At 40.4% G+C, this 13,310-nt stretch overlaps 1 protein-coding gene across 8 annotated transcripts in view; it reads left to right on the top strand.

The window, feature by feature from the left end:
• GTF2I (general transcription factor IIi) overlaps positions 1-13,310 on the top strand; it is a 101,477-nt gene that overhangs the window by 65,025 nt on the left and 23,142 nt on the right. For 7 of the 8 annotated variants that reach the window (XM_039562704.1, XM_039562700.1, XM_039562702.1 and 4 more), the window contains 5 exons: positions 775-837; positions 2,521-2,628; positions 6,021-6,086; positions 10,422-10,605; positions 12,030-12,082. In XM_039562704.1, the coding sequence (XP_039418638.1) occupies positions 775-837; positions 2,521-2,628; positions 6,021-6,086; positions 10,422-10,605; positions 12,030-12,082 (474 nt within the window). The remainder of the gene's footprint in view (positions 1-774; positions 838-2,520; positions 2,629-6,020; positions 6,087-10,421; positions 10,606-12,029; positions 12,083-13,310) is intronic. The other variant, XM_039562705.1, reaches the window with a different exon arrangement.

The following is a 13,310-nucleotide window of genomic DNA, read 5'->3' as shown; positions in this document are numbered from 1 at the left end:
CCACATCATGTGAAGGGAAACCTTTGAAACAAAGATTCCTTATGACCGGCTCCCAAAGCAATACCATGCTCCAGCTTAGAGAGACCTGAAAGAAGATCCTCTTCAAAATGCACAAGCGCAGCTTTACTGTGCCAGAGTAGCTAAAATATGTTCCTTCACACACTGCTGCCTAATCTTGGTATAGTTTCTGATACAATTAGCTTCACTTTCTCAGACTGTACTGCAGTTAAGTATAAATTGCTCTTTCTCCCACCGAGTGTTGATGAGCTAATCCTGTTTGTGTTGTTGGTGCACACTGCCCCAACAAAAGCATGGTGATCATGAATTTCCCTCCCATGTTTCACTGTTGGCCTTGCAGCCTGTGATGGAAAGCATTCTAGCGGAGCAACCATGAGTCTGTAGAGATGGTAAAGCAAATACATAACCTGTGGGGATCACAGCCTTTGTTTATATTTTCAGTAATCCAGGGTAGCAGAGGGGAAAATACTTATGATTGTATTAACCCTACAAAGCCAAGACTCTGGAACTTCCTTCTGTCATAGCACCAACTCTGCACTGCTGCACGCGCAGTTTAGCAAGTGTAATCCTCCCCTCCTTGCCTTTGTCTGGAATTGCTCAAGGGCTTATGGTAACATATCTTTGCTTCTGTTTTTCTTGCATGCTGTGAGTGCAAGAGGCTTCTTTGATGATGTTGGTTTAAATGCAAAGGCATGGCATGTTTGGTTGAAAATCTTTTGTGTGTTCGTCATTCGGCATTCCTGTTTTCCCTTTCAGATTCCTCCCAGCGTGACTCGTCAGAAACAAGTGAGGATTCTGAGGCTGAGTTAACAAGCGAAGGTCAGTTCCCTGGGTTATTGATTTCAGTTGGTTGGGCAATTTTTATATCCAAAATGTGTTTTCCAAAGCTTACGTTACTTGGCACTGAATGAAGAGAATTGTGTGCCAGTGTTGAGTGCAGTCTGGATTGTGCACTGCTTGGTAAACGTACCTACTTGAGAAGTATTAGAAAAGCACAATATACTGAAGCATATTGGATATACTGGGCTGTTTTTGAAATGATGCCTGACAGCAATTTGTGTCTTCTGTGTATTTTTCAAGTGCTGGCAATGAAAACTACTCATTGAACAGAGAAGATGTTTTAACATTCATTCATTCTGGAGAACACATTTCTTTATAAACACACTGTAGTTATATGTAAAATTTGTAGTTAACACTAGCTTCTGGGAAGGATGGTACCAGAAGGGAAAGGCTGTGTTTCACGTGGTGAAAGTGAAGCCTCAGCCAATAACTACGAGATAGAAACCTTTGTACTTACCACCTCCCTTTCTTATCTAAAGGGCTCTAAAGCCTCTAACCAGTGTCCCAGTAGTTCTCCTGCTGGGATCTTGGTTGGAGGTCATCTGTGTTTCTTGTATTTGTGAATTAGTGTCCTGTAACTGCTTAAAAACCCTGCTGAGATTGGCTTTTGCAGTGCTTGCTTGTGGAAGTAGCTTAAGACCACCCAATCAGCAATTTAGAAAGTAGGCAGGGCATTTAGGACAAAGTGGGCACTCCTGGCATTACTTTCACTGCTTTACAATGCAGCACGGAAATGACGCTTACGTTACCTCAACAGAAAAGTTTCTATGAGAAGAGTCCTTAAGTTCTGCGTATATGTAAAGGCCTTTAGCACAAAAGTAGAATTGCTCTGAGAAGGTTTTCTGTGGCAGAGATTAACAGAACTGTATAGGTACAAGATATGTCAATATGTATTGATATTCTTGCTAAGTAAACCATACCCTTGTTGACGTGGGTCCGTGTTCTTCTGTATGTGAACTTAGTTTTCTTTGTCTGCTTTAACCATTTGTTTTCTCTGAGGTTGCAGGTATTGGTAATTGGGCAGTGTACAGTTTAAACTCCTTTCCATAAGGAAGGTAGGGGTGGATTGGGAAGTGACTGGCTAAGTAGCAGCTGTGTGACAGATTGCTAGGTTTGTTGTTTTCCTGCCTGTCCACTTGTGTGTGTTTAAGGTAGAGCTGACCTGTTCAATGAATTTCGTTGGAGCCCATTTACACTGGTTTGAAAGTGGGTTTAGAACATTTGAGCTCTTCAAGGCAAAACTTAGGTACTGTGTTTTGAGATCTACAAGTGGAATGCTATTACTTCCAGTTAGATAAAAAATGTAGTCGATATCTGCACAATTTCTTTTGTGATTCCGTTTGCTGTTGCGTGGTCGTTTTATGATCATGCGATGTCCAGTCACGTTTGAGAAGACAATGTTGTTTTCCTTAGGAAGTTCAGAAGCAGCTTTGCTTTTTGCTGTCTTGTGCTTTGCCCAGGTCCTTTTGCACAAGTTATTCCTTCACAGGTAGGAACAGGAGCTTTCTAGAGTTACTCAGATAAGTAATTTCTTGCAAAATTTAGTGCCCTGATAAGCACAGTTCCTTAATTCTGTAAGAGCTTTGACATTCAAAGCAGTTCCAGTGCTGCACATGAGTTCCCTGGACATAAAATCAGTGATTTTTGTCTTGTTTCTTTAAGATGATGATGATGATGACTTCAACCCCTCTGAGAAGAGACTGAAGAATACCAAGTTGGCTAATGAAGCTGGCAATACTGGGAGAAGGAAAGGAAAAGAGTTTAATTTTGGTAAGATGAAAATTGAAGATGATGTTGTCTCCCTGCTTTGTTTTATGAGAAGGTTTTGGGTAATTTTGTGCTGCAGGAGTGAGACATGCCAGGGCAAGCCTACATTTGAGTGCCATGGGCTCTGTGTAGGTCTATTGCAGCAGTAAAATCATCATCATAGGCTACCTCTGTTGTTTTTTGGTATTTGACGTGCTGTCACGATCTGCTAATAAAAGCGAGGATCGTGATGGTTTGTTTATGGATCTCAGAGTGCAAAAGGACACAAGGGATCTCAGTTTTAATCAGAACAGTGCACCTTCATTAAGTCCCCACAGCACGGTAATGCAATAGAGGAGAGAAAGAGAGAGAGAGAAAGAAAAACAAAGTAAAAGAGTAGAGAGAAAGAAAGGGGGGGTAATAGCTACCAACGCATGAGATGAAGTCCTCGTGGTCCTCTGCCAATAGATTCATCTTCTTTCCGTGGGGAGATCTCAATCTCAGTTATCTCAGAAAGTCCCTTTATAGTCCTTTTCAGAAGCGAGGGGCAACTGGCCAAGACCATATATCTATGTTTCATAATAACATTGCAAACTAGAATCTAGCACTAACTATCCCAGGTACATACCAAGCATGCCTTTTATAGGCCGTACTGTCTGGCATGGTTTGTGGCGTAGCAGAGTTAGCGCCTCTACTTCGGGCATGAGTTTAGCAGTGCTCTTGCTTCTGCTTTCTAGCTGTATCCCCAATATCCCCCCTTTTCCCCAAGAGGTGGGGGAATCTACAGCCATTGTTATGGGGCCCATTGCTTTGGGAAACAGGTACAGGACAGGTGGACAGGACAGGTGGACAGGACAGGTCATTCCTTTCTGCTTCAGCGCAGTCCTTCCTGCCTGGGCAGCAAGAACGGCGCAGTCCATTGGGACCTGCACTAATTTTCCTCAGGAATGCGTACCAGTTCCCAGTGGGCACACCCGTAGGCAACACTTGGCAGACATCCCACCTCAGCCAGGCCAGGACTGCTGTGCTCAGTCTCTGTCCTTGGCGATGATCGTGAGGCAGATGAGGGATCTTTGGACCATCTCTTACACGTGACCACATAAATTGACTCACAGAAAGCTGGGATCTCTTGGTAGCGTTGTTTCATGATGCCTTATGTTGGGTTCTCCACAGAAATGCAGCCATGCACTTCAGTTTACTCTGGTTAAAGATGCTTTGCACGGGATTTTTTGCAGTCCTGTACCTGTCCTTTATTCAGTGTTTTGGTGTGGTTTCTGGACACATAGTGCATTAATCTGTCTGTTTTTATAAGGTTCTATACTGTTGGAATATCTTTTGGCCCAGTATTTTAGATTTTTAGTAGGAATTGTGGAAATTGAAGTCAATTGAAAAATTCTTATGGAATTCCTTCTAACATGTTTTTTGCATGACAGATATCAATTTTAGCAAAAATGACTAAAATTTTCAGAGCTGTGTTCTTAAAAGATCATCAATACCGGTAGGCCATTCAACATGTATCATTCTTTTTTTCCTTCGGTCAGGATAACATAAAGACAGCATTAGTAGGGGAGAATATTGAGGAGTTGGTGCTGCAGAAGCTTTTATTAGATACATTCCCTCAATAGAAAACATCACCTAATCTTTGAAGGCCAGCAGTTTTGGAAGTGAAGAAAGAATGTGTTTGATTGCAGATAGAGAGGAAAGGCAATAAAATATTAGGATGACAGAAGTTTTAATTGAGCTCGCAATATATACTCAGCAGTTTGAGACTATCTCAGGGCTTACCTGCTCAGTGTTGGCTCTGAGGTGACTTAGTTGATCTTCTTCCTGTGCTGTTTTCAAGAAAATTTTATTTTGAGCTAGACGCTATGCAATTAGATTACAGTGATTTGCATCTCACAAGTTATTCAGATATCTTTACTCTTGAGCTTCGTAAATTGTATTGAGGACATTTCCTCTTATGTTCACTTTGAAGTTCACATACAGAAAGTGGCATGTCCCTATGGTATTTCAAGATCTGGTTAAAACACAAAATGAATGTGAGAAGTTTTGGAGCTAAGATCCAATTTTTAACGTTCTTTAGAAATTCCTCTGCCTGAATTAAGGTGCAAATGAGACCATATGCCAGTGACAATAGTATGGGTTTTATTTTATGAGAGGGAGAGAGAGAGAGAGAGAGAAAAGGAGAGACAAGAAGAGAAAGAAATAGAAAATAGGTGGGGGGGGACAGAAAGAGAATGAAGGAAAATATTACCACTCTGTGGATCCCAACGATGTTCCATTATCCTCTCCAGCTGGTCTTCTTGGTGGTGAAGGTCCTCCTGAAAAGCATAGAATCCGATGGCTTAATATGCCCTCGAGCCAGGTGGCAATGTCCAGGCATGTCCCCCTGGGGGAGGGGAGCGTCTCTTATAGCAGAGTTGGGATCTGTTGCATCCAGTGGTGCAAAGCCTCTGGGGAGCACTTTGGGGGGTTATGACTCCCCCCCAGCTGTCTCTCATGTCAGTGTCCTGTGGATGTGGCCTGTGGGGTAATCAGAGCATGGGTGTTAATTGCCTCTGACCAGAGGTTACACCACGCACCCAAAGCCTCCTCTTCCCCCCTTGGTTGTGGGGAGTCTGTGTAAACCTGGCTTCTGTGAGCTGTGCTCTCCCCCCACCGCAAATTCAGCCAGGGATGATTGCAGCTGGTGGCTTTGGCCTGTTGTGGATGCATACCTTTCCCTCAGCCTGGGATGACTGAACAATAGCTTTCCCTTTATCTAATCAGCAGTTTGACTTTCAGTCCAAAGTCCCAGTTTTAAGGGAAGCTTCTTTGGTTGTAGCTTCTTTATAATAAGCAAAAGTTTATATCAATGTTTGAGGCAGGAACTATTTTCAGTCTCTGACATAGAGAAAGGCCCTTCATTTGTTCTAATTAAAAAAGAGCAGCTGTTGGTAGTGTCAGTGCTGCTGTTCGGACACTTCAGAACACTTTGCTCCTCTAGTATTGAGCTCCAGTATTGTAAGTTTTATCAAGCTTCACTAATTAAGCTTTTCAGCACCCAAATTTAGATAACTACGAACAGTGGCTACAAACTGCCTTTACCCCCTGGTGGCAGCAAGAGCTGCTGACTGAGCCATCAAAGAGAGAAACCGTTTTTGGAAGTTACTTTAACCTAGTGCATGTTGTGGTTTTTTTAACTTAATTTAGGATACAAGTTTGGGAAGTAATCTTAAACATTTTATTTTGTACTTTTCTTTTTTTCTGAATGTATCCTTGCATTTTAAGGTATAGTCTGTACTGTACTCAGCAGGCACCTGTTTGCAAGTGAGCGGTAAAAGTACACACTGCATATTTCATTTAGTGGCAACAGATTTTACAAGAGATTCTCAGTTTTGTTTGTAGTCTGACATGTCCTCCTGTTTTCTTTGCAGACAAATGGAATACGCGAATTACAGACTTGAGAAAGGAAGTTGAAGAGCTGTTTGAAAAAAAATATGGTATGTGTTACACCCCTGTCCAAGCCATTGCCTGTACTCTTTTGTCTCTGTGACAGACTGCTCTTTGGCATGCATCTTGTTGTAGGCTCAGAAGCACACCAGAACTGACAGCACCAAAGGGCTAAATACTGTTAGAAGACATAAAATTGGGGAAAGTAGCTTTTTTGATGAACAGAGTAATTTCAAAATGGGATATGTGCGTTTGGCACCATAGTGCGAAACTTGATTTTGTTTTTCAGGTGTGCTCAGTCTCCTGGAGCACCTGCATGCTCACGTATCTTGGGTACCCACATTCGAGAGAACTGTCCTTTTTTCTGTAATTACACTGGATCCTTAAGTGAAAGAATCTTTAGAATGGTGCTAAAGAGAGGCTACCACTCACCGATTCTTCATTTTTGATTATGATTGTTTTGCAGTGAAGCAAAAATTATATGTGTTAATGGCTCTTGGAAAGAAAAAGCAGCAGATGTGTTAGACTTTGGAATTTATCTCCAAATGCTGCACTTAGATATATTTTGTGTCCACATATCACGCACTAAAACAGCATCAGCAAAGATTTAAAAATAAATTCTGGTGTTCCTCTGCCACAAAAAGTGGAAGTGCTTTAAGAATAGACTTTGTGGTTTGGAGTTACTGCATGTTTGGGGTGTGACTATCATCTGACAGTTAAACAGCCTGCTGAAAGCAACTTGCACCAAGGTAATACAGTTCAGAATCTGATTCACTGTATTTTAATTGCTCTAGAAAGGAACATCATTCTTAGTGAATTGCTTTAATTTTGATTTTGATGTTTGCATGTAGCAAAGTTGGTTTAAGAAAATTAAGTTGGTTTAAGACAATTTAAGGGGTAGTCACTATGGAATGAGTTGCCTCCCTTTAACCAATCCCTTTCCAGCAATAAGGAATGAATACTAGTAGATAAAAGTGAAAAAAATAACAGTCTAATAACAAGCAAAACAGCAACAGGCAAAAAGCAAGAGTAAATAATTATTAGATACAAAATTGCTCAATCGCTGGAAGTCCATGCTGACAATGGGAAATGCAGAATCCAAGATGGCAGCCACCATAACCGATGTCTTGGCTTGAAACACAGAGGGACAATGGCAGCAAACCCTCCTGGGAAGAGATGAGCTTATGAAGCACTTCTAGCGGCAGATGGGAATCCTGGGGTTGCCTGGGTAACTCCAGCCCCACCAGTCAACCTCCAGTTTGGTGTGTGTCAGCATTGCTCTCTCCCTGCCTCCTTCTGCTGCCCACTGAACTGTGCTGGTGTTGGTGCTGCTGTTTCTGAGCTGCTGGCGGGAGGGGCAGTGGGAACAGCAGCCTCCTGGCCCCGCTGGCTCTAGCCCCCATGCTGCTTACAGGAGTTGAAAAATTCACTCTGAAACAGTTTTTGATTGCACAGTGCAGTTCCTGAGTTGCTACTGGTGCCAGTGGCAAGAAAACAAAGTCAAGAGGCCAAAAATCAAATGGCAGGAGAGAGCTTCTCTGCCTGAGGCAAAGACCAAGAGGCCAGAGAGGCAAAAGCCACTCCACAAAAAGAGCCCGAGATGCCTGGGAGAGTTGACTTTAAAAGTGCGCACAGCACCCTCCCTGTTGGAAAAAGGTCTGTGAACTCCGGCGGGGGGAGGAAGAAATTGCAGTCCAGCCAGTATGGTTGATAAAAGCAAGCTCTCTTTATTAGCAATCCAGAGGCACTTATATAGTATACCAGCTTGTTAACTCTTAAGTGGCTTAAAACTTACCAAAGCGCATTTCTGCTTCTACATAATTGGACTACATTGGCAAGCTTCTACTAGTTATGTTATGATTAAAAGAATTCAGAGTTCACCCTCCCCTCTCCAGGTTTTATCTGCACAGCTGCAAATCTTCACACTCCCTTCTTGTTCCCAGGCCTGTTTCTCACACAGGGATTTTCTCATGGAGACAGTTTCTCACACTAACCTTTGCTTGCAGGCCTATTGCTTGTACAGTTCTTTTATCGATCCCATAATTCTATCAATGATCCATGTCCCTGATCCTCTAACCATTTCCCAACACCTCCCCAGCCGGTTCTGTTTTCTGCCTGCAGGGTCTGAAAGAGACAGTAACAATTTTTGAGCACAGGTACATATGGAATGCAGTAACATTTTGGGTTACCCACAACACCAGCCTAAAAATCTCCTGTAGAGTCTGTTGAATGCTGAGCTGTTCCTGACTTTCCATAGCAGACCATATTGTATTAAAAATTATCTCCTTTTCCCTGTGGATGACAACATTTCATTGATTAACAAAACAATTCTTTATCAGACTATCTCTTTCTATCTGTATGGGCATGCAGTCTACCATTTACAGAAATGAGTTATGGATGTCCAGAATTCCCAGAATGGTCTTCAAATTTGTTGGCTTCTATAGCTCCAAAGTGTTCTAGCATTATCAGTTACTGTAATCTATTACAACTGCCATGTCTGAAAATACAGCTTTGTGTTGTAGGTGAAAACTAAATGAGATTTACTTTTAGTGACTCACATATACAGAATAATTTATAAAAATAAAGCCTATTTTCAGTAGGATTTCTATGCAAAAACATGTGAGATTCCAAATCTAAGAAGCCTCACTTCAGACTGGGATGCTGATGGTATTCTTAGGCACTCTAAACAGTATTGGCTAAAACATTTGCTGATTTAAGAGAAATAAAGACTCTCATATGTGAAAATTTACTTGTTGTTAGTTACTTATCTAAACAGGCAGAATTTTTGTTACTCTGAAGCTGTTCTTACTTTATGCTGGCTAAGGATCTGGATTTTAGTGATCTTAATCTGTTGCCCTGAGGCTTGTCTGGTGGATTTGTTGAGCTTTTTACCACATGCCACAACAACCTCCAGGGCTGAGAAAAATTTTTGTTAATTTCTTGAAAGAGGTGCATGAGTGGAATAAAAATTATGTTGATGAAGGGCTGGTGTGATACACAACAGAACTGCTGGTGATTACTCTGGAGCTCCTTTGGCGCAGGTTTGAATAGGGTTTCATTAGTGTATTTGCTAAGAATCATCTTCAGGTTCATGTCCATCTCTCTGAATCTGTTCTCTGTCTCTAGTGTTGGCCATCTTATGTTTGCCAGTTGAAACCAAGTCTAGTTGAAACACCATTCTTCTTGCAGTTTTCTAAGATTTTGATACTTAATTCTGGTCAAAATAGTAGACTAAAATACAGTGTTTTCAAAGCTTTCCCTTTTTGCTATAAACATCCCTAGAAATACTCTGGTTTCAAGCGGTTGAAAGAGTGTGTTACCCAAATACCTTTCACACCTAAATTGTTTTATTTCATTTAAGAATTTACAAGTTAATGAGAGCATTTTGCATAGACAATGTCTGAACCGTGGGCCACTTGGATATTACGTTAAGTTGCTTGAAAAGGTGCCCTAAGTAGTTTTACTTTCAGAAGTGCTGCCACAACATCACTGTACTCTAATTTGGCCTTAGCTTGGTTTTTCTCACCTCAAATAATTTTTTGCATCTAATTTCCATATCAAAACAGCAGAACGTACCAAATTATTTGCAGACCAGTCACATGGTAATAGAGAATTCTTGTCACATGGCCTACAAAATTAACATACCTTTGTGAGTATAAAGAAATCAGCCCTTTCAGTATTTGCAAACTCTTGTGTCATTCTCCAGTATTTGCCACCCTGATAGGTGTATTGATAATAGTGTGATCCTCATAACTTAAAGAAATAAGTTGAGGTTATTTTTCAGCTGTGGCTGACTCAGTTCCTTGCTTTTCATTTGTTTCAAAGATTTCATTAGTAGGGCCATGCTTTTTTCAGCAGTGTTAGAATTGTGTTGTTTATTTCATTAGTGGTTCTTTGGATTTCTAAAATACATGGAAACTTCAGGAATTCACTAAAAAGAAGGGATGTGTGCTCCTACTCCAAGGAGCTAATGACTTGTAAGCCAATAGTAGTAACAAATAATAACAGAGCTAGTGAACTGAAACATGCTTGGTTTATGACTAAGTCTAGATAACTTCATCTTTCAAAATACTCTATTAAGCAAAACCAAAATAGTGAGAATCTTCACCCTAACAGGTGCAGTCACTGTTACTAAATGTTTACATGAAGGGAAAAGAGGATGATTTCCATACGTATGCAGGGCTGCAGCTTGTTTACTGTTAATCAGAGTGATTTTGCTATTAAACAAAAACAATCCCTCACAACATGAATGCTTACATGTTTTAATGTTCTGTATGCTAATTATAATGTTTATCAGAGTGATAAATGTTTATCTGAGTGATACTCAGGTAACTGAGTAGAGCCACAAGCTAGTCTAATGTTTTTATTCTCCTTTTTCCTTAAAGCTCAAGCTATAAAAGCAGAAGGTCCAGTGTCTGTCCCATACCCACTCTTCCAGTCACATGCAGAAGACTTATATGTGGAAGGGCTGCCAGAGGGGATTCCTTTCAGGCGTCCATCCACGTATGGCATTCCCCGGCTGGAGAGGATACTTCTAGGAAAGGAGAAGATCCGGTTTGTGATTAAAAAGTAAGGAATTCTGCATTTTTGTCTCTGCATTACTCATTGTTTTCTGCAGGTTCCACTTTGCGTCATTTTTCTTCAAGGAATTCCAAACCGGTTTCTACTGGCATATTCATTTGCATTACTAAGGAGTAGTTTTTAGTTGATGTTCACTTTGATAAATTCAGCTTATCAGACCAGTGGAACAGTTACAGTCGTGGTGAAGAGATCTCTGGACAGATCTCTTCAATATTATGGACTTCTTACCAGGGGCAGATCTCTTTGTACTGTTCAGATCTCTGCAGCTGCAGTACATGTTGAAAACCATTGACTTTGGGATATTTGATCCTGTTTGAGGATCCTGGCCTAATTTCAGTTTATGCTTTTTTTTTTTTCTTGGTGGAATGTTGTATCAAGGTGTCTATGGCTGTATTTGTATAAAGCATTTCCCAGGTCAGGCTTGAGGCCAACACATAGCTACTGGTTCCTGTGGTTTGGTTGGATGTGTGTCCATGGTGTGTCTGGAGGTAGATCAGGTAGTGTACATGAAGGAGAACTCAGATGGAGACGGACTGAAGTTTAAAGGAAGCTTCAGCGAGTAACAGCTGACGTTTTCCTGTGTTCAGTGGTATAGGGCCTAATCTGAGAGTTTTTGAAATGTACAGGAATCTGCTGATTGCAATGGTCGGGCTCAGAACTGGGGATAGTGACAGCTCCCACCCCTGTATATGCTGCCTTTACCATGGGTGCTAGGTGCTTACATTTGAGAGGAACATGGTCAGGTTCTGTCATCGTAATGCTTGCAGATAACTAGAAAAGAGGAAAAAGTGTAGATCTACCTTTTGTCTCACTTAAAATCAGACATCATCCATAGATTTAATTATTTATGCAATGCTGACACCTGCTTTTGTCAATGCTGACACCTGCTTTTGTCAAATATGTGTTAGTTGTTAACAGAAATTAATTTATGGTGTTCATTGATTTTGGAATGTGTAACCAGAACAGCGAAAAAACTAGTTTGGCTATTTGAGAAATTATCAGAATGTTTAATTTTTTGTTTGTTCAGCTGTGGATAAAATGAGATATATTTCAGAAACAAAAGTGTCTGCTTTGAAGTTTATTTTTTTAGAGGTTAAATTTTTAATTTGGATCTTTTTTTCTGATTAAGTATATCTTAGAACTCAGATGTAAGTTTAATGGAACCTATATGTTAACGTGAAATGTTACAGCTCTGGCAGATACAGGTGTCAGGCATTAAAAATGTTTTGTCAATAGGGTTCCAGTCATGTGGATACTTTGGTGTTAATTGGAATTCAGTGTTGGGGATCATGATGTCCCCTGGGAGGTTTTTTGGTATTGATCCTTGAATAAGTAGTAACTTGAGGCTGTAACTGGAGGCTAGTTTCTCAAAGTGTCTGTCACTGTTGAAATATGTATCTTTAATCTTTCAGGCATGAACTTCTGAATTTGACAAGTGTTCCAGTGGACAAAACAGTCTCAGGAGGTAGGTTTTCAAATGTGTGAGTTGTATGAGTGCAGTATGAGATTCCCATTTGTCAGTCTCAGTGGTGGCTACAATTTGCTTTTACTAATAATACATTGCAAGCAATTCTTCTGATTTTGAATTTTCTTTAGCTATAGAGTTTTCCATTGGTTATCCAAGCTAGTGTTACTAACCCCATCAATGGATTTGATTCAGCTTGGCAGAAAGAAAAACAATGAGCTAGCTAGGTGTTAGTCTGTTGCGATATAGAGAAAAGGCAGCAGTTTCCACAGCTGATAGAGTTTACTCGATAGGGAAACTCTGTACCGTGGAAGAATTGCTTATATATATGGGATTTTCCAAAATTAGATTAACTGAAATGTAGCAGGGAACATAGTGCCATTTATTACTATAGGATCTGATTTCATTGGATAATGGGACTACATTTGCACATAGTGGTGCAAAGATAATGCATTCCAACCACTCTTCCCATCAGGAATACTTTTGAGCAGATGCATGCTCTTACATGTCTTGTCTCCATTGAGTGCCCATCCAAAGGTAGAAAAAATGACCATGTAAAAATAAGACTGCAGGAATTGCACCCATGAACTCAAGTTGGTAAAAAGAAGTTTAGCATGGAAAAAAAATCAAGTTTTGAAAGAGCTGTACTTTTGCATGGGCATTAGTTGGTAAATTCCTTTACCAGACTTGTTTTTCTCTTCAGTTGAATTCTATTGTCTCTTGGGCTTTAGGGCATTTTCTTTTAATTGTCCAATTAAACCAAGTGCTAAAAGCTTGTATGCCTTAAACAACAGTTAAGAACCAATTGCTCCCAACTCCAAAATGCTAAGTGGCAACCTCTCCCTGTTGAACTATGAAATTTTAGTAATACCACGGAAGTCCTTAGTTCAGACAACACAAGCATATAGACAGTAGTACTTGCACTTGTGCAGCACCTTTATGTGTATTATATACTCATAGACTTCTGCTGTAAAATGTGTATCAAAGACTGTATTAAAGTGAATATTAAGGATCTAAATTAAGCAAAGCAGTTATACCATAAGGATGTCTGTTTAATGTGTGTGCAGGAATTAAACTTTTCCTGAAGTGTAAATTAACTTAGTGTATTGAGTCTTAGTAACCTACTGTTCCTTCAAGTACAAAATTTGACTACAAAAATAGTAGGTAGGCTGGTAACCAAGCCTTACCCTTAACTGGACTCCTATATGGCTTTTTAAATGAGCCCTTT

This window comes from Corvus cornix, chromosome 19 (genome assembly GCF_000738735.6).
Source record: "Corvus cornix cornix isolate S_Up_H32 chromosome 19, ASM73873v5, whole genome shotgun sequence".
Lineage (NCBI taxonomy): Eukaryota > Metazoa > Chordata > Aves > Passeriformes > Corvidae > Corvus > Corvus cornix.
Note: the sequence above shows the minus strand (reverse complement) of the source record. Positions and strands in the feature narration are given on the sequence as shown.